Source organism: Juglans microcarpa x Juglans regia, chromosome 2S (genome assembly GCF_004785595.1).
Source record: "Juglans microcarpa x Juglans regia isolate MS1-56 chromosome 2S, Jm3101_v1.0, whole genome shotgun sequence".
NCBI lineage: Eukaryota > Viridiplantae > Streptophyta > Magnoliopsida > Fagales > Juglandaceae > Juglans > Juglans microcarpa x Juglans regia.
The window spans coordinates 14,637,201-14,659,371 of NC_054597.1; the positions used below are offsets into that span (position 1 = coordinate 14,637,201).

Consider the following 22,171-nt stretch of genomic DNA (forward strand, 5'->3'; position numbering starts at 1 on the left):
ACCCATGGCTTTGTTTAGGTGATTTTAACGAAATCCTACACAATGGGGAGAAAATCGGGGGTGGACAAAGGCCTCTCTCTCAAATGGAGGACTTCAGAATAGTACTCTTGGAAACTGGCCTCCATGATCTAGGCTACAAGGGTGACCAATTCACTTGGTGTAATAATAGGGAAGGTCTCCAATTCACAAAAGAGAGACTTGATAGTGCATGTGCTATTTCCCTTGGTAGCTTTTATTTGGAAATTCCTCAGTCACTACTACAGCAGCTACCAGCTCAGATCACAGCCCACTTGTGGTGTCGATCTCTGTTATTGAACAGCTTGCAAACAGAGTTGAGAAACCCTTCAGATATGAGGCCAGCTGGGCTTTAAAGGAGGAATGTAAGAAAGTGATTGAGGAGTCTTGGAACAGAAATAGGACGATGCCCAACAAGTTGATGGTAGCTACTGAAAATCTAAAAAGGAGTAGAGAAAAACTAAGTTGGTGGAGCAAAAAATCTATGCAGCCTAATACAAAAATATTTCATAACAGGTTCCAGAAGCTACAAGCTCTTCAAAAAGCAAATAAAGGGGACCTCAGAGAGGAGATTCAGGCCACTAAAAACGAGATTAATCAGTTATTGGAAGAGGAAGACACTTGTTGGAGACAAAGGGCCAAGCATAAATGGCTTCGAGAGGGAGATAGAAATACCAGATTTTTTCACCAGTGTGCAACCCAGAGAATGAAGAAGAATACCATCAAGAGAGTAGTAGATGAAACGGGTTCCACAGCTTCTTCACCCAAAGGAGTTAGTGCAAAATTTAATTTTTTCTTTAAGAATCTGTTCTCCACTTCAAATCCTCAGGGCTTATCAGAGTCAATGCAGCACCTCAAACTTACTGTAACAGAGGAAATGAACACAAAGCTTATGAGAAGGTTTACAAAACAAGAAGTGGAGGAGGCAATTTTTAACATGAATCCATTTAGCTCTCCTGGACCAAATGGCTTCCCCCCTGGTTTCTATCAAAACCACTGGTCTCAAGTGGGGGACGAGGTAAGTGAAGTTGTTCTATATATTTTAAATTCTGGTGGCAAGGTTGATACAATCAATGAAACTCAGATTGTAATGATCCCCAAGAAGAAAAACCCCTTAACAGTTTTAGATTATCGTCCCATTAGCCTCTGTAATGTCATTTACAAAATGGTGTCCAAGTCAATTGCTAAGGCTAAAATATATTCTGTCAGAAATCATTTCAATCACACAATCTGCTTTTGTCCCGGGTAGGTTGATTTCAAATAACCTCATTGTTGGTTTTGAGGCTTTACACACTATGCATAGCAGATTAAGAGGCAATGAGGATTTTATGGCCCTAAAGCTCAACATGAGCAAGGCCTACGATAGAATTGAATGGCAGTTCCTGAAAGAAGTTATGCTCAAGATGGGTTTTGCTATAGAATGGGTGCAGCTGGTGATGAACTGTGTGGAGACAGTGTCTTACTCAATCATACTGAATGGCTGTCCTCAGGATTCCTTTAAACCAACTAGAGGCATTAGGCAGGGAGACCCGTTGTCTCCCTACCTTTCTATTTTATGTGCAAAAGTCTTAACTTTTTTGCTTGATAATGCCGAAAAAACTAAGGCCATAACAGGCGTTCCAATTGCTAGAAGAATAATCACCATTAACCATATGTTGATCGCAGATGACAGCCTCTTGTTTTGCAAGGCAAGCTCTCTTGAATGGAGTAGGATGCTGCATGTCCTCAATACTTATGAAAAAGCTTCTGGCCAACGACTCAACAAAGATAAAACTTCAATCCACTTCAGCAGCAAGACCTCCAAAGAAAATAAGAATCTGATTTTGAGTATAGCAGGGGTAAACTCCACTCAAAATTATGAAAGATACTTGGGCCTTCCAGCTTTAATGGGCAAATCAAGAACCAAATCTTTTAAGTCAATTCTGGACAGGATCAAACTTAAGCTCAGTAGCCATAAAGTTCAACTGTTCTCACAGGCAGGTAAGGAGGTGTTTATTAAATCAGTAGTCCAAGCTATGCCAACATATAGTATGGTAGTATTTAACCTCCCTGGGACTCTTTTGAATGAAATAAACAAGCTGATGAGGAATTTTTGGTGGGGACAGGTTGAAAACGAAAAAAAGGTCCATTGGATCTCATGGAAGAACATGGGCAAGGCAAAAACAATAGGAGGTATAGGCTTTCGAGAACTTCACAGCTTCAATCTTGCCATGCTAGCAAAACCAGGGTGGAGGGTAATCCAATATCCTCAAGCCCTTGTCTCTAAAGTACTAAAAGCAAAATACTTTCCTCACATGCAGTTTTTGAAAGCCAAAGTAGGATATAAACCCTCTTATATCTGGAGAAGCATTTTGGCAGCTAGAGCTTTGATAGAGAAAGGGACTAGATGGAGAGTTGGCAATGGCGCTAGCATTAACATACTGCAAGATAAATGGATCCTGAGGCCTACCACTTTCAGAATTCAATTCCCCTTGGCTAGTATAAGCACTAAGGCAGTGTAACTCCCAACTAGTGACACAAATATTCTCTCAAGAGAAGGCTGATATTATCCAATAGATTCCTCTCAGTATTTCCAACTGTGAGGATAGACTGATCTGGACTGGAACCCCTCAAGGCACTTATTCAATAAAAGGTGCATATCATTTGTTAAGGGAGTTTGATGAATTGGATAAAAGCCAAGGGTCGAAAAACACTCAAAGAGATCAATTCTAGAAAAAGGTTGTGGAAATTGAAGATAACTCCTGCTGAAAAGAATTTTCTGTGGAGGGCATGCAATGAGGCCTTGCCTACCAATTTTAACCTATTCAAAAAAAAGATTCTCGACAAGCCTCTCTGTCCCATATGTTTGCAAGATGAAGAGACAGCCCTCCATGCCTTATGGTCCTGTCCTGCTGCCCAAGACGTCTGGCACAATTGCTCCCGAAAACTCCATAAGTTAAACTCAAAATGGCACTCTATTCATGATCTTATGGTCTCACTCGACTCAAATGGCCTACAGGATCTAGTGGAGGAGGTAGCTGTGGTAGCCAAAAGAATATGGTTCAGAAGAAACTCCTTTGTGTTCAAACATGATTTTAAGGACCCTAATTCTATAGCAGAACTGGCTAAATCTACATTAAGGGAAATGAGGAGCATGCAAATTCAAAACTCAACAAAACTCCAAAGGCAGAACCAACAAAATGATACCTGGTCCCCACCCCCTCCCCACACCTACAAGATCAACTGGGATGTTGCAATCGATAAAATGAATTGTAAAGTGGGAATCGGGATCATAGTGAGAGATCATTCAGGGCAAGTGGTGGCCTCCTCAAGACTGAACAGATCACTTTTTCCTGAGCCATTCCTGGCAGAAGCAATAGGAGCTTTGGAAGCCTCCAGAATTGGCAACCACCTGGGTCTCACCAAGATCATCCTAGAAGTGGATTCCCTTCAAGTAATTCAAGCTATCAATGGAAGGGGCGAAAATTGGTCTTCAACTGGGATGATTATCGATGATATTAAGGGCCAGCTTAGCACTCTTGAGAGTTGGTCAGCAATCCATATACGTAGAGAAGGAAACAAGGCAGCCCACGTGCTTGGAAGGAATGCACTTGTAAACTCTACTTCTTCCTTAGATGTAGACTGTATTCCCTTTTGTGTCTCTAACTTCATTTGATGAATTGAATGAAGTATGAACTATCAAAAAAAAAAACTATAATACCCATTATATATATATATATATATATAAGTAATCAAAATGTCAATAGTGTGCCAATAAAATACTTGCAAATAGATTTATTCTTAGAGATATATGTCATCTGAATATGCTTTGGGTGCCTTTTCTTTTCTTGGTAAGGGCATTGGTAGTGGCTTATCCATATTTATATTCATCTTTAAATTTGAATAATATGTCTTTAAATTCATCTACATTGGCTTATACATATCTAAATTTTTGTATAGTTATGAACAATACTTCTTCAAATTTGAAGAAGTACTGTTTACTCTTCAAACATTATTTTTAATGTTTTTCTCTATCCGAACAAGTCTCTCTCGCGCATATTTCCTCAAAAGTTCTCTCCATCCTCTCTCTTGCTCGCTTTACTCTCCTCTTCTCTTCGACACCAACATTTACAGAAACAATATTTCAGCCTTTTCTCTGCTCTGCTACACCATTGCCCAAAGCAAAGCTCAACTACACCACCTAGCGGTTCCTTCATCAACAACAGCCTTTCTCTCTCCCGGTACTCTATTTCATGCAGCTGCTTGGAAACCCTAGAAAGGTGATTTCGTGCAAGCCACTTGTTTTGATTTCACAAATTATTTTGTGTGATTTCTCTTTATTAGAGTTTTTTAGGATTTTTTATGTGATTTTTCCTAATATTGAACGAGAATAGGGATACATAGAGTAGGGGAGTTTGGTTCTTGGGTTTTTTAGATTATTAATTTTCTTCTTGATCTTATACATGCCTCTGTACTTCTCGATCTTGGAAAGTAAAAGATAAGGATAAAAGACTTTTAAAAGAGAGGATACACATAAATTTCTGGCATCTTCTTCTTGAAGATTCATCATATATTTCTTTTGTTTTTTTTCTCAATTTTGATCTTCAACGGCCTTTGTAATAATCTTATTTCTCGTGAAAAAAATTCATGGGCTGTATATGTTGTCTCTAAAAATTTGGGATTTGCTTCTTATGGTTTGCAACTAAGAATGTATACTAATTACCTACACTGATTGGTATGATTTGCTTACGTTCTCTGCCCATTTATTGCCAAAATAAAGAAAATTATTTTGTATTTAGCTGAGCAATATGTTTTGAAAAATGATTGGTTGCATGTTCTTATAATGTGTCTATAATGTGCCCTTTTATTTTTGCTCGTTGTTACTCCAGTGGCACCCTTAAGTCAGCAGGTATGCAACTATGTTTTTGTATGCCCATAGACTAGATGCACAACATGTTTATGTATGCCTTTAGACAGATTCACAGAAATAGAAGGTAGGCATATTTATGTTTTTCTCTTGTGCACTGCATACATACTCTATTTTTCCCATGTATTTTGTTTTTTTCTATGTTGCATACATACTTTTTCCACGTGTTGTTTTAGTTACATTTTATCATTCAATATTTTGTTGAATGATGAACTATTTAATTGATGAGGATCCATTCTTCACCACACTGTTGGAAAGTGGTGAATGTAATATTAGCAACCCCCCCATGGGCAGTGCAAGTGTTAATGTCCAAGCAACACAACCCCAAAGGGAAAAAAGGAAACAAAATCCCAATTGTGTGTGTCATTTACTATAGAGGAATATACTCTTCTCATTTTAGCTTGGCTTAACATTAGTATCAATTCCGTATATGGGATTGACCAATCATCTATAAAATAATGAATATTTTATTATTATTTGGTTCAAAGATGCATAATCCAATATGAGAGTTTTTTTTCATACGCAAAATCAATTTTTAAAAGATGTGATTTTGCATATGAAAATGCATAAACCACTACTAATGCTCTAAGAAACAAAGCCAAAGAAAAGTCAGTTAGCATTCAGCAATGAATGCTCATTGAAAAAACTAGGAATGTATTTGAGAAATCTAATAACAAGAAATCAATTTGGTGGGAAACTTCACTCCCATATCTGTGAAACAAATTCGACTCCATTTAAAACGATAATAACTATTGATAAAGTATTTAAACTGCATGATTAAGTTGCTTAAGTTAATAAATTATTTAACCAAAAATGAATTAAACACTTAATTATGCAGTAGATTATAATATTTGACTTAAATTGATAATACCTGATATTTTACACTTAAAAAGATTCATAATGCAGCTGATTGTAATAAGGATACAAGTGACATTGCTAAGCCACATTAAGTTTAATATTCCAGCTTTGCCCTTATAGTGTGATAAGCACTTGATCCTATTTGCTGTAGGACATTTTTGGAAGATAAAATACCAACTGAATTGATGCTCTTTTTGAGGACTCACTCTATGTGCCTAGGGGAGCTAGCGAGAGAAGATTTTATGGTCCTAAAGTAATATGAACCCGTGGAAATAGAATCTCTTGAACCCATAATCAATTTGAAAACTCACTCAAGAAAGCCAAAATAAGCCAATAAAAAATTTAGACCCGTTAAGAAACTCGTTTCAAAAACCTAGATTCTATGAAAATCTAAGAATTTTTAAGACTTTTGTCCACCTTGGTGCCTATCATAATAATGGGGAGACAATCGGTTATGACAGCAAGGAAAAATAAAGGAGAAAATGGAAGGAAAGAGGAGGGAGAAGACGCACATTTTTCAGATTCATCCTGGGAGGAAAGCAGAGGCGAGCGAGAGGAGTTTTGGAAGTTTTTCCTCATCTTCTTTTCATCTCTTTTGTTGTTCTTCTTGTTAACTTTTCTGGAAGAATTGAAAATTCATCATGAGTGAGTAGTGCTGTAACTAGGCTCGGGAATAGCTCGGATTAGATTGTGGTTTGTTAGATTAATGTTCCTTTGGTTTTATTTCATCATCCTATGAAGTGCAAAGCAGTCTACATTGGAAACATTAAGGATTCATCATTCGAATCCTTGATTTATTGTTGACGCTGAGGCACAATAGAAGCTTGGAGTTACATTATGATTCCATTGTTATTATGTTCATTCTGAAATTGTTCTGCAACTAAGTAGGTACTTTTGGTATTAACTGGAAATTGGGATTTATTTGTTGAACTTTCCGAATGCTAGTTTCTTGACAGAGTTAGTATTTGAAAGGGAAAGGATTTGAGATTGAACTAGAACACAACCCATGAAGAGTGACACCCGTAGCTTAGGTGTTTGATATTTTGCCTCTTAGACTTAAATTTAGTTTGAGAGTCTCATAGTTTTTTTGTTTCTATTTCAGCTTGTTAAGCTTCAAACCATTTTTCTTGTTTTCAAGATTCTTTACATGTTAAGTTGTGGGAATGAACTTGATACTTCATCATCTCGATTTGGACTCAAATGTAGATATGCTTACAGCTTACTCTTGTAATTAGATTGCATAAATTCTCTCATACACTCTGTTTTTATATAACCATAAAAAGTCCAAAAAGATTTTACATAGCATCTCCTCTCCTTTATTTATACATATACGTATACATCAGATTTTACATGGTATTTTCAAGATTGTTTTGATACTCTTCTATCCTTGTGGAATACGATCCTTAATTTATCATTGATACAATTTGACATTTCTATACTTGGAAGAACACATTTAGAATCACGTCAATTATACACATCAAGGAGTAGTGGTTGTACTATCAGAACCTGTTCGACGAAAACACTCGGTTCAATGTTATTTTTCATCTTGATTTTTTTGTTTTCGCTCACATCAGATAATGTGATTTAGATAAGTGAAATATTATGTTGATCATTAAAATGAAAAATGGTTAAAAATATATATATATATATATATATATCGCATTAGCCAAGGCGATTAAGGATGAAATATTCCTTAACTCCCATAAAAAATATATATATATATATATATATATATATATATATATATTCCTTAGCAACATGAAAGTGGGCAACATTTGCATCCAATCATCATATATCAAATAGATTATATTTTTGTAATGTCAGTACATAAAACATAACATATATATATATATATATATATATATTAAAGAATTGTAACTATACAATCCAACAATCCAAACCTTATTTGGCAAACTAGAAAAGGAAACTCAAGCCAGCATATACATTGGTAGGCCAAACTTCTAGCACATACACTGGAGATGAAGCAAGTGTATTACAGCCAAGGGATCAATATCTACGCAAACAAGCAGCCAACCAACACGCACAAACCATAGCAGCAAAGGAACGAGGGCCACCACAACCATTCTTTTACAACAGAGTACCTTCAGAGCAGTAGGCTGAAATCATGCATATCCATTGACTCTAGTTCTAAAATAGAGAATATCCAAATATTAACAGACTAATCTACTCGTTCTACCAACCCAACAGAATCATGCCCAAGAGAACTCATAATACCAACAACGGTTTCAAAGCATTAATGCAGAATCCTTGTGAAACAATGTATTGATCCCGGGGAGGTTTGACAAAATTGTTGAATGTGCAGTGCAATTTGGAACACCAGTCATTAAAGAATTGTCAGAACTATGGTTTAGGATGTGTTCACCGGCCTGCTAGAATGCTGTCTGAGGCAGAATGTGCAGCAGACCAAGAAAATGACTTGATAATTTCATCAAATGTAGGGTGTCTGCCACCAACGATCTGGCTAAAATTAGATGACATTGCAGTTGCTCTAATTCTGTCAAACAAATTCATCGACATTGCCTCCCTATCAGGCTCAGTGCCCTGATTTGGTCCCTCCAACACCTTCACAACTTGCCTCATTGGAGGCCTAACACTAGGGTCTGGATAGGCACACAACAAACCCAGATGAAGCATACTCTCAACTTCCTCAATGCTATAACCACCCTTCGACTTTAGCCGCTCATCTAGAGCAAGATGCAGCTCTCTTCTATCCATTAGCCTCCATACCGATTCAACCAACCCTGGCTTTCCCTCTTCAATGGGCCTTCTCCCGCACACAACCTCTAGAACCAATATCCCAAAACCAAACACATCAGTTTGAGTGGAGGCTCGACCAGTTCGAACAACTTCTGGTGCCATGTATCCAACGGTACCAACTACTCTTGTTGTGCTAGCCAATTGGCCATGATGGTGAATTCGGGCTAACCCAAAATCCCCCAACCTAGCATTCATATCCTTATCAAGTAGCACATTGCTTGCCTTAATGTCTCTATGCAAGACTTTAGCTTCCCAACCCTCATGCAAATATGAAATCCCACCAGCCACATCTTTTAAAACCTTCATCCTCTCTTGCCAACTCAACATTAGGCTCTCATCACACTCAAAAATCCTCTTGTCCAAACTTCCATTTTCCATATAATCGTAGACCAAGATCAATCTGCCTATCTCATTCTTGCACCAACCTCTCAATCCTACCAAGTTCCTATGCTTCAATCTCCCCAGACTTGAAACCTCAGCAACAAACTCAGCCATCCCATGTTCACTCTCGTGAGGGATTCTCTTTACTGCGACTTCTACACCTTGCAAAACCCCTTTGTAGACCTTCCCATCCCCTCCAAATCCAATGACATTTTTTTCAGAAAAGCCGTTTGTTGCAGCATAGATGTCTTGGTAACCAATCCGATGTGGCCAATATTCCAATTCCCAATCTTCCATTCCCGCCGTTTCTTTATCTTTCATTCTTTTTCTTCTAGACAAAATCACATACACCAAAATTACACACCCAACTACAAAAAAGCCACCAACACTAACCCCCACAATAAACCCTTTTGATCCAAAAATCGACCTTTTGGGAGGCGCAAACGAAGGTAAATTTGTTGTCACCAAAGCATCACCGATCGAGAAATTTGAATTGCTAAAGCTCCAAGCCAATATCTTGTGACTCTCAACCAATTGCCCGGTTGATGCGCAAAATCCTACATACATCTCATCCAAAAGAACGCTAGAGAGATTAACAAACTCACTTATCAAAGGCTTTCGAGGTCTTCCCATGCCCGCCACAGCCATAGAAACATTAACCCGTGAATCCACAAAGTCAATCCACACTTGATAGTTCTCCCCACTATTAAGGTCAAGCTCCTCAAACACTTCACCATCTTGTCCGGTCCAAAACCCCGCTGTATATGAAGCAAAAGACGTGAGCGTATTTACGTCCACACCGACATGATTATCATCTATATCGTTGAATTCTTGATTCTTGAAAACATCGAACTCGATCGCAAACACATGGTTACTGGAGCTCGCATCATTGGTTAAATTGAAAAGACCCAGATGCTGCGAGGAACTTGTGCCGTTTATATCTGTAGAGGGGGCAAATAGAAAGGCAAGGCCATGGCCGGGAAGGAAGTTCGCGACTTCTGCGATGGAGAAAATGAAGGAGGTTGAGAAGGGGAGAGGCGCAGAGGAGTTGGCGGATTTTGTGGGGATTTTGGAAGGGTACAAGGCACGGCCTATGGAGAAGACGGTGTCATCAGTGATGGCGAGAATGGAGGATTGGATGGTGGAGTTGCCAAAGAGGAGGAGGTTGGTGGAGCTGAAGTTGGTGTTGAAGATGAACTCAGTTGCCGAAGTTGAACCGAGGAGGATTAAAAGAGTTATGGCAGGGAGGAGAGGCATAGTTGGGGAAGCCATGATAGCTGAGACCGAGAGAGAGAGAGAGAGAGAGAGAGAGCGATATAGACGGAAATGGAGAGTTTATTCAACAAGAAATGTTATCACAAGGTGGTAGCGAACATGGACAAGAAATGTTATCACAAGGTAGTCAACAGATGTGAGCTATCAGCTAAAGTTATAAACAATCTGGCCCCAGACATCTCTTGGGTAATATACTTCCACGGCATGGAACTCGAACTTACCAAATTCAGCAGAGGCTTCGAGGGAAGTGGGTGGCATCCACTTTTCGATTAGAAATAAACGCGGATAGAAAGTCAAAGAGGAAAGGTAACATTATTATTTTATTTCTGTCGACTTGGAATCCATTACTAACCGATGAAAGGGCTGAAAGGTATGGTTTCTGGTTTCGATACAGAAATCATTTTATTTTATTTTATTTTATTTTATTTTATTTTATAATTATAATTTTTTAACTTTTTATATAAAATATAATAAATAATTTATTTTTCTCAAATTTTAAAATATTAATAATATCAAAAAATAATATTCTAACAATATTTTATCTAACTTATCTAACATCATATCATCTCATCTCATTATCTAAACGAACCCTTCAAGCATTCACAATAGTTCTTTTATCTTATCATTTAAAATACATCACCAAACTTCACTTTTGTATTTTACATACTGACTTTTACAATATATCATACATCATCTTATCTTTTTTTTCTTCATATCATTTAAATAATATTTTTTTATTCTTTTTAAACATTTCATTTCTACCAATAAATTTGTAATATCCATATATTTTTTTTATATTTGCAACGTATTATTATATACAATGTAATATAATTCAATCTTATACACACAAAATAAAAATATATAAGCCAAATAAAAATTAAAAATAAAATCAAAATATGAAAAATTGGATAAATAATATTTCCAAGAAACTTTTTAGAAAAAATAAAATATAGGTGTTTTAAATGACGAACAATAAAAAAGAATTTGCATTGAAATGTAAAAGTAAAAGGAAATGATGGAGTAAATGAAATAAAAATAATAAATAAAATTGTTTGAAGGATGAACAGTAATTGCTACATGTAGCGGATTCCTGTAGTGATTTGTATTTTACATGGCCTTTTACATAATCGGATTGAACTCATTTTATGAAACATTCTTCAAATAATTTACATTTTTTGTATTATACATAAGCTATTGAGAATGTTCTTAAAAGTCAAAAAGATTATATAAAGTATGTGTGTATATTATATATATATATATATATATATATATATATATATGTATGCCTTCAGCACAGCCACATGACTAACTTAAAATATAAAATCAATTGACAATCTAAGCATCAAAAACAACAAACTAAGTAATAAATACATAAAATTAACATGTGATGTGATACACCCCCTCAAGATGGAGAGTACATGGAGTGAACTCCCATCTTGGTGATTAAATGCGAAAAATGTTGCCGTCCAAGGGATTTATGAGCACATCTGTTAGTTGGTGCTGTGATGCTAGATGAAAAGTCTCGATTATTCCATTTTCTATCTTCTCCCTTATGAAATGACAATCTAGCTCAATATGTTAGGTGCATTCGTGACACACCGAGTTGATAGCAATGTGTAGGGCAACTTGACTGTCACAAAACAATTGAGCACTTTGAGTATGAGGTATATGAAAATCAGAGAGTAGGGTGAGAAGCCAAACAATCTCGCAAGTAGTGGATGTCATTGATCTGTATTTAGTTTCAGCAGATGAATGAGAAACATGTGGTCGTTTCTTTGATTTCCATGAAACCAAAGAATCACCAAGAAATACCAAGAAACTAGTTGTAGATCGACAGCTGTCAGAGCAAATGCCCAATCTGAATCTGCAAAAACTTTAATTGTTAAAGAGTTATCAACTGGAAAGAAAAAACCATGTGCTAGAGTGTTTTTAATGTACAGTAAAATGCGATAAGCTGCTGCCAAGTGAGGTTGTCTAGGCTTGTCCATGTATTGACTGAGCCGATGAACTGACTAGGAAAGATCAAGCCTTGTATTAGTGAGATACAAGAGCCTACCAATCAATCTTTGAAAAACTGTTGGGTCTATCAACAACTCTCCATCACTTTTAGTAAGTCTAAGATTCTGCTCCATAGGAAATAAGGCTAGTTAGGCTCCAAGAAAGCTAGCATCTTGCAAAATTTCAAGAGTATATTTTCTTTGATACAAAGAAAGCCCTTGTGGAGATCTAGCTACCTCAAACCAAGGAAATACTTAAACTGCCCAATATCCATGAGTTTAAATTTTTTATCCAGCAAGATTTTCAAACACTCCACAAATTTGATATAATTACTTGCTATCACAATATTATCAATATAGACAAGAAGAGCAGTAAAAGAAGACCCTTGGGATTTTGTAAAAAGTGAGCAATCAGCTTTGGATTGCACAAAACCCATATCAATAAGAGTATTAGAGAATTTTGATAACCATTGGTGTGAAGCCTGTTTCAGCCCATAGAGAGATTTAGTCAATTTGCATACTTTGGACTCTTCTTTGATATTAAAACCAGTTGGCATTTTCATGTAGACCTCCTCCAACAAATCCCCATGCAAAAAACATTATTCACATCAAGTTGAACTAAATGCCAATTTTGGATAGCTACTATAGCAAGTAAAGTTCTAACAGTAACCATTTTAGCCAATAGGGAAAATGTTTCAAAATAATACAATCCCTCCTTTAGGGTGTAACCCTTGATATCAAGTCTGGTTTTATAACGTTCTAAGGAACCATCATCATGGTATTTGATTTTATAAACTCATTTGCATCCTATTGACGGTTTTCCAGGGGGTAAAGTGATAACAGTCTAAGTATTATTGGCTTCCAAAGCTACAATCTCAGCAGTCATAACATCTCTCCAATGAGAGTGCTTGACTCCTTGATGGTAAAATTTAGGTTCAATACCAGTAGTAATGGCTAATGCAAAGGATTTATGATTAGGAGATAAGCGATGATAAGAGAGAAAGTTAGAAAGATCATATAGTGTCCTTGAAGAAGTGAGACTTGCTCTAGAATCTGATGTAGAGTGTGTAGTAGAGAAGTTGCAATAGAAATTCTGCAAGCAACCAGGAGCACCTCTAATTCCATTGGATCTCCGAGGATGAATAGATGGAATATTAGGATTATGAACTTGGACAATAGGACTATGAAAAGAATCTAGTACGGAAGTAGGAATATTAGAAGGAGGAGAAGACTCCCCAAGAGAAACATGATTTGGGGAAGATGTTATTGAAGGCACAATTAAATGATCTATTGTTGAAGATTCAGCAGGTAGAGGTAAAGGAATGATTGAATTTGAAGGTAACACGGTAGAAGAAAGAGATGAGAGATTGACATCTTTATAAGGAAAAATATGTTCATGAAAAACAATATGTCGAGAGATAAAAATATGATTATTGGCAATATGCAAGAGTTTATAGCCTTTAATACCGAAAGGATAGCCAAGAAATATACACATATGAGCTCGAGGATCAAATCTGGTTCAAGATCGATGTAGTAGTGTAGAAGCAAAACAAAAACATTCAAAAGTCTTTAAATGAGTGTAGGAAGAAGAAGTTTGAAACAAAAGCTCAAAAGGAGATTTGTGTTTTAGAACAGGGGCTGGAAGTCTATTTATGATATGAGTGGCTGTAAGGACAACATCACCCCAAAAATGAAGAGGCAAATGAGACTGAAACATTAAAGCTCGAGCTGTATTCTAAATGTATTGATACTTTCTCTCCGCAATAGAATTTAAAGAAATTCTTCACAATGAATAAGATCAAAAGGCACTTCAGAGAAATTATTATTATTAGGGAATGAAAGCTTTTTTTGATTAGCTAATGGGCAAATTGAACATGGTAAGGCAAATACAACAAAGTTAGGAACAAAAGTATGCAGAAAATGCATTCTAGAAACAGAAGGATGTCCCAACCTATTATACCAAAGTTCAAACACAAAACATTTTGAAGATGCAGAAATAGTATATGGCTGCAATTTATTATTAGAACTAAAGATACAAGATAAATTTGATGAAGGAGAAAAAGAAGAGCCTGATTCTTACAGCATGTAAAGGCCTCCTCTTTCTTTACCCACTCCAATCAACTTACAATGGATCAGCATCAGCTATCGAAGAAGATGAGGTTAGCACCATAGAAGACTAAGGGCAGACTTGAGAGAATTCTATTTGGGCAGACATGAAAATCCGATACCATAACATATGAAAGGACTGGAAGGTTCTGGTTTCTTTTCACTTAAGAGTCAAAAAGATTGTAAAAATAGTATATATATATATATATGCCTTCAGCACAGTCACGTGCCTAACTTAAAATATAAAACCAATTGACAAGTTAAGTATAAAAAACAACAAACTAAGTAAATAAATACATAAAATTAACATGTGCTATCATAATTACCCTTTGGTCTAAGTGATCTTCAGGCAGGTCATGGTCTTATGTTGTGGTTTGGATAGTGGAATGATCTCACTATTATTCAATATTTTATCATTATTTTTTATTTACTTTTTTCTACTTTTTACTACTATTCAATATTTTATCATTACTTTTTCATCACTTTTTCACTACTATTCACAGATCATTTGAAATCACCTCAGTACCTAAACATAGCCTAGTGCCAAATCACACCCTCCAATAGGAGGCTCTCTAGTCAAGCTCCCATTTGTCTAAGAGTGAGGCTGCATAACCAGATTGGGAATGATTAAGGTCTTCAAGTGATTTTGTCAAAGCCACAGAAAGGGTAAGCAGGTTGGAAATGATTAAGGTCTTATTTGGATAGTGAGATGAGATAACATAATCTGTAAATAGCAATAAAAACATTTATGAATAATAGTTAAATGATTTGAGTTAATATCTTTTACAAGCTTTTGGGAAAGAATAGAGCAAAAATTAAATAAAAATATTATAAAGTTAAAATATTATAATAATTTTATTTCTTAACATTATTTTTGTTTTGGTATTTGAAAATGTTGAATTATTTTTTGTATTTTGTTCAAAAGTTTAGAAAAGTTGTAACGATTAAGTAATGATTAAATGAAAAAGCTGAAGATTTGAAATTTAAAAGTGTTTGTATTTATGGTGTTTGGATATTGAGATAAGATGGGATTAGTTGGGAGGCTTTTGCTATCCAAACCAAGCAAAATATTTCAGTCTAGAAGTCACTTGGAGGAGGTTTATACTATGATAAATCAATCTGAGATTGCCATTACCCATTGTCGTAACCGACAAGAATGTAATTGCCCAATCATTGTCGTCGATACTCATTGTAGACTCTCGCTAGATCAAATTCATATCTCTAGCATGACCAAGTACACTTTGAAATTGTCGATGCCCACCCAATGTCGTCGAAACTCGTCATAGACCATCACTAGACCCCGCTTATACCTCAGAATCAACCAAGTATAAACCCACTTCCTTAAATCGATGTTCTCTTGAACTTTATAATACTCCCCACTATCTCAGCCACAATATGTATGTAAAAATCTCCTCAATGTTTAACCAATATGCATCCACAACCCAAAACGATGAACATCATGTTAGCCAAACCTCTCTAGACAACCCTAGCTCATCGGCATCTTTGCATTTATGCTATAATGAACCACAGATTAGCAAATTAAAGACTAGCTTATTGATCCTACCATTACTGAGCAAATAACATAATGTACACCATGTTTCCATATTTGTCCTATCATGTGCTGTACATATTCATCCTTTAGGATGCAATCTGTAAACTTTAGGCTACAATTTCTCTTCTTGTATTTAAGTGTACATCTCTTGTAAATGAAATCATCAATCTTTTTACCATTACTTACCAATAATCATATAACTTCCCAGCTTGAGAATCTCTCACTCAACCAACCATTTTATGGTACTGGAGTTGTTACTGTAAAAAATGGATCAAATATGCCCATTGCTGATACTGGTTCCACTTCTCTCCTCACTAATTGATCTTCTTTGCACTTAAATAACATACTTCATTGTCCACAAGCTTCTGCTAATTTGTTGTCTATTCAAAAACTTTGTGCCAATAGCCACTGTCATTTTATACTCACTACTAATTATTTTTTTGTGAAGGACAACCACACACAGAGAATCCTTTTAGAAGGCAAGAGTGAAGATGGATTGTATCCCATTCATCTAAAATAATTTTTCAACAATAAAGCCCAGCCATATGCAGCTTTTCTTGGTGTCAAAACCTCCCTTCCCACTAGGCATAATAGGCTCAGGCATCCTTCTGAGGATATTGTTAATCATGTAGTCCAAAAATTTCAATTACCAATCAATATTATAAGCTCTTCTAATCTACATGAATCCTATCAATTAGCTAAGAATAAGAGATTACATTTTGCTGAAAGTTCTCGCAACACATCTTCTCCTCTTGACTTGATACATTTTGATGTTTGGTTTTCGCCTATAAAATCTATTGATGGGTTTCAATATTATGTAATCTTCATAGATGATTACTCAATATTCATTCACATGGTTCTTTTCCCTTAAGCATAAATATGATGTTTTAGCTTGCTTCATCAAATTTAAGTCTCTTGTTGAAGACCTACTCTCCCATAAGATCAAAAGTTTCCAATCTGATGGAGGGGGTTAATTCACCTCCCTTCTATTTAACAGTTCTTCACCACACATGGCATCATCATCACATCTCATGTCCTCATACAGCACAAAAAAATGGGTTGGCTGAAAGAAAGCATTACACATTGTGGAAATAGAATTAGCTCTTCTTGCCACATCTCACCCACCAAAAGCTTTTTGGACAGATACCTTCTCAACCTCTGTTTATCTCATAAATCGTCTTCCCAATCTAGTTCTTCAAATCTCCTCTCCTTATGCCAAATCATTTCACAAAATCCCTCATTATCGTTCCTTCCAAACATTTGGTTGTGCTTGTGTTCCTTACGTCAAACTTTACAATCAACACAAGTTAGAGATTCGAACTAAGAAATGCATTTTTCTTGGTTATCCCTCTAAATATCATGGATAACGTTGTCTTGATCCCACAACAAACAAGATATAAATCTACCGACATCTCACATTTGATAAACAATGTTTCCCATTGAAGGACATTTTCACATCTTCCTCACTACCCTATAAGGATTCTCACTTAGGTAATGGTTTCTCTCCAATTTCTCTACCACCTCCACTTTCCACTACTCTTAATGACTTTAGTCCTCCCTCTGTATCAGCTCCTCTTGCTTCCTCATCACCTTACACACAAACACTGATTCTTCCTCATCACCCTCTCAACCTACCTCCCTTACATCTCCTCCCACCTCTACTTCCCAATTACCCTTGCCTTCTCATCCCATGACCACAAGATCAAAAACTGGCACATCTAACCCAAAATCATTTCTAGATTACCACTTTTATTACTCTACAAAACATCTCATTCAAGCATTTCATACCACCCTTCTACCCTCTAAACCTAAAACCTTCAACCAAGCTGCCAAGCTTTTAGAATGGTAAGAAGTGATGACCAACAAATTCAATGCCCTCCAAGCCAATCAAGCCTCGACACTATGTCCACAACCCACTAATCAAAATGGAATTCATTGTAAGTGGTTGTTTAAGGTTAAACAGAAGTATCATGGGACACTTGACAGGTATAAATTAGGCCTCATAGCTAAAGGCTTACATCAAAGGGATGCTATTGACTATACCGAGACCTTCAACCCAGTAATCAAATTAGCAACCTTAAGAGTGGTCCTTGCCTTGGCGGTTCATTTTGGTTGGGACATCAAACAACTTGATATCTCCAATGCGTTTCTCCATGGTCATCTATAAGAGGTTGTCTTCATGGAACAACTACAAGGTTTCCTAGATACCAATTTCCATTATCATGTGTGCAAACTCCATAAGTCCATCTATGGTATCAAGCAAGCCCCAAGGGCTTCGTTTCAAATACTCTCTCAAGTACTACTTGCTCTCAGATTCTTAGAGTCATAGCTGGATCATTCTTTGTTTACTTTTCATCAAAATAACATCCACATTTAGTTACTAATCTATGTGGATGATATCATAGTTACTAGTACCCATGCCAGTCATATTTCTTCCTTGATTCAGCATATGTGTCAAGAGTTTTCTATGAAGGACCTTGGTGACCTCTCTTTCTTTCTTGGAATTCAGGCCATCAGAACTTCTTCTTGCCTTCATTTAAATCGGTCCAAATACAACTTAGACATCCTTCATCAAGCTCATATGGTTGGTGTTTGTAATGCCCGACCTTACGGTGTGACCTTAGAAAATAACTTTAGAAAACAAGACGGGAATTACTGAACTTTTTAAAACTTCTTCCTTCCCTTCCCAGGATATAAAAGATTCCATACTTACAAATTGAAATCTTCTTTATAAATATAAAAGAGGGTTTTTTGCAATGGAATTCATTTAATTAAAAATATAAAGTCCTTTTGTAAAACTGGTTTCATACATTACATAAAATGCCTAGGCTTCTATCACATCTTCCTTAGGCTATGTCTGTCCTGACGCTTCGTCCTCATTTCATTCCTAGGTGGGGTACACATAAAAATAAAATGAGTCAAATACTTAGTAACATTCTTTATACTGTAAAAGTATACTAATATACGTTTCATTCATGCATTTCTCATTCATATACGTACTTTACATAAAACATTTTTTTTTCTTTAAAAACATTACAAGGTAGGATTTTTCTTTTAAAAAGATTTTCATTCCTCAAAACATTTCCCACCTTCATAAAACTAAAACATTTCATATATCCAATTATTCTTATCACTTTTTCTCTGATCGATACACACTGTTACGCCTCGTGTATTAGGGTTAGCAGTGTTTTGGACTCAATTCTGCCCGTGGCAACTGGTTGGGAATCCCTCAGTTAGGGGATAGCACTGGGTGCACTACCAATACTATTTACCCGATATTGCAATCTACCCAATCCATTGGTACCATCATTCATTCATTAAGTCATGGCCGTTACGTAACTTCATAAATTAAAACATTCATTTCTTTTCTGTCATTTCTTTTCCTTTCATTCATTCCTGTCATTCTTTTCCTTTCATTATTTTCATTCGTCAGTCCATTCCATTTCATAAAACATCATTTCATAACATAAAACACAAAACCTCATCATTTCATTTCATGGAACATACATACAATACATACTACATATAACATTCATTCAAATGCATAAAATTATTCTTCGGATGCATAAACAAAGGCTGTCAAAGAATACCATTATATACATATACTTGAACAATAATACATTAGCATAGATTCATAAAGCGTCATTTCATTCTAAGAAAACATTTCTTTTTCTTTCATTTTTAGAAACCATTTCCTTTTTCTTCATTTCATAAAAGAATATTTTTCTCATAAAAGCATTTTGTTTCATTTTTCATAAATAAAACGTTCCTTGTCATTTTCATATCTTTAAAAAATTCTAGAAAAGTATAAATATAATACTTACCAGGACTTTATGCTATTTACATTTAATGCAGTCCATTTATGTACGTGTAAGATGGCAACATACATGCATACATAACTTTCCATCATTTCTTTTATATTTACAATAGAACATTAAACATAGAATTTGCATATTAAAAATACTCTAACTCTTAGTTCCTTCTCTTCCACAGGGCTTAACTTTCGATCGATTCCTTACTTAACTTCCTTTCATATAAACTAGTCCAAATAACTTCATCAACTACTTAGTTGCATACACCTTCATTGACACCCTTTCATTGAACTTACACAAGTCATCATTAATTCCTGGAAGCATAACCATTGCCATAAATCTTAAGCCTAAGCTACGAATCCAGAAACCCAACTTCATTTTCTAACTAATAAAGTGAGCTCCTATGCCTCACTTAAATCCTCCAACCATCACTCACAAGTCTATAACTCAATCCCACCTCACCATGAATTTCAACTAGAGTTGCAATACCATTCCTCAAACAATACCCTTCCTCTTTACACATACAATCAAATCCAACATCAACTTAAGTTCCCATTCACTTCCTCACCTATAAACATATTGCACAATCCAAACCAAATATATATATACAATCCACCAAACATACACGTGTCATACCCCTTTATCACCTAAGATCAACATATAATCCATTTAAGCACTAATTTGTTTTAACAAGCTCCATCCATACTCAATACATTTAATAAACACAAATCTATCCATTCAAAAACTAACATCATCATCATGCTTTTTAACTTCACTACAATTCCATCATGCCATCCCAATACTTCAAGATAATCCATCCAGACTTCATATATTCACCTCAAGCATCTCAATACAATTCAATTATAAACATAGTCCAACTCAAACATAACCAATCACTTCTGCGCTCACACATCCAACATAAGTGAAGCTAAAGTTTAAACTTAAATTCTATCCATTACGTACGATAAACTTCAATTGCAATCCCAACCAACACATCCAATATATATAGAAACTTGTCCAGTATTTAGAAACCAACTATCACCATGCTCCACCACCATTGTTCATGCCTAATACACCCGACATATATAAATTTGCCAAATTCTTGGACCTCATGGTCCTCATAAATTCAAATCTATAAATCATTGCATTCAAGTAAAATTTGGCCAACTCTTCAACCAAATTAATATACACACATCACTTAAATCCATTATCCAGTTAAACCCAATAAACAACAAACAACACAATGACATGGCTCCCCAATATCCCAACCTTCATAAACACTATTCTCAATCAATAAGCTTATTAACAATTAATACAACACACAAATTCAATTCATCAACCATTTAAACTCAATAAACAACAAACTCAAATAATCACACATACTACATAACAAGTTTCCAATCACCACATCAATTCTTCATAGTCTTTTGAAACCTACACATTCAATACGTAAAATCTGTCCAATATATTTTTACATCTACACAATACAAAATCACAAAACTTTATAAGTTACAATTTATATGTAATATCCGAGTTCTACTGCGTAGACTCTTACGTCATCTTTATTAATTCTTTAAGTGAAATATTCTTTTATGCATTTTAAAATGAAGATTTTTAATTATTTTATTTTAAGATGAGTATACTTTATTTTAAAATATGATTTATTAAAATAAATCAAGGGTATGATTTTTAAGACCTTACAATATTTTTTTCCTTAAGCTCCCTAATTTTCATTTATTCAAAAAATGGCACAAGCACTCTCCACCATTGAATGGGTAGGTAAGGGAAGTATCTTCCTGCACTTAATCTCCACTGTCCATCGCCCTAACTTATAGGACAAGCTTTGACTAAAGCAAATAAGTCCCTCATTCCCTTGGACCCTTCGGCTTCTAAGGCAAGCTATTAAATTCTTTTTTCCTTGCACCTGTCGGCTCTAAGGCAAGAAAGAAAAGAAATCCCTCAAGCCCAACCGTGCGACCTACCTCCCATTCTCTCCCATTTCCATTTCTCTTCCAATCTCAAGCCAAGCACCCATCATTTCTTCTTCTCAAGAGGAAAATAGCATGGTAAGAGTACCCTTAACCTTCTCCCTTGTGTATTTCGAAACTTAACCATGGTTTAATCAAGTAGGTTTTTCTTTTTTTGATTGTTGATGTTTCAGTTTTGGACTTCCAACCAATGGTTTGTGTGCTCTCTATTTCCCTAAGCCCCACCTCTTCTCTTCTCCATTTTCGTGTTTAGGGAAGGATACACCAAAGGTAAAAACCCTATCTTGATCCACTCGGTTTTAGTTGATTTTGGAGGCTAACTAATTTGTTTTAGCTTACATTTTAATTATAGTTATTATCTATGTTGTCAATGAAAGTAAATGCTTTGTTTTTTGCCCACATCGAGTATGTTGAAACTGTTTTTGCTATGTATTTTCCTATCATTCAAAAATAGTATTTTGCTATTTAACTTGGTTAGTCATAAGTGATGTTAGTTGATCTTT

At 35.7% G+C, this 22,171-nt stretch overlaps 1 protein-coding gene across 1 annotated transcript; it reads right to left on the minus strand.

Moving 5' to 3' along the window:
• Window positions 1-7,698: 7,698 nt before the first annotated feature.
• Window positions 7,699-10,532, minus strand: LOC121252374 (probable L-type lectin-domain containing receptor kinase VII.2). The gene is made up of 2 exons (XM_041151967.1): window positions 10,326-10,532; window positions 7,699-10,289 (listed from the first exon to the last, which is right to left on the minus strand). Exon 2 carries the CDS (start codon window positions 10,208-10,210, stop codon window positions 8,159-8,161), a length of 2,052 nt encoding a protein of 683 aa, XP_041007901.1. The 5' UTR covers window positions 10,211-10,289; window positions 10,326-10,532; the 3' UTR covers window positions 7,699-8,158.
• Window positions 10,533-22,171: the final 11,639 nt, after the last annotated feature.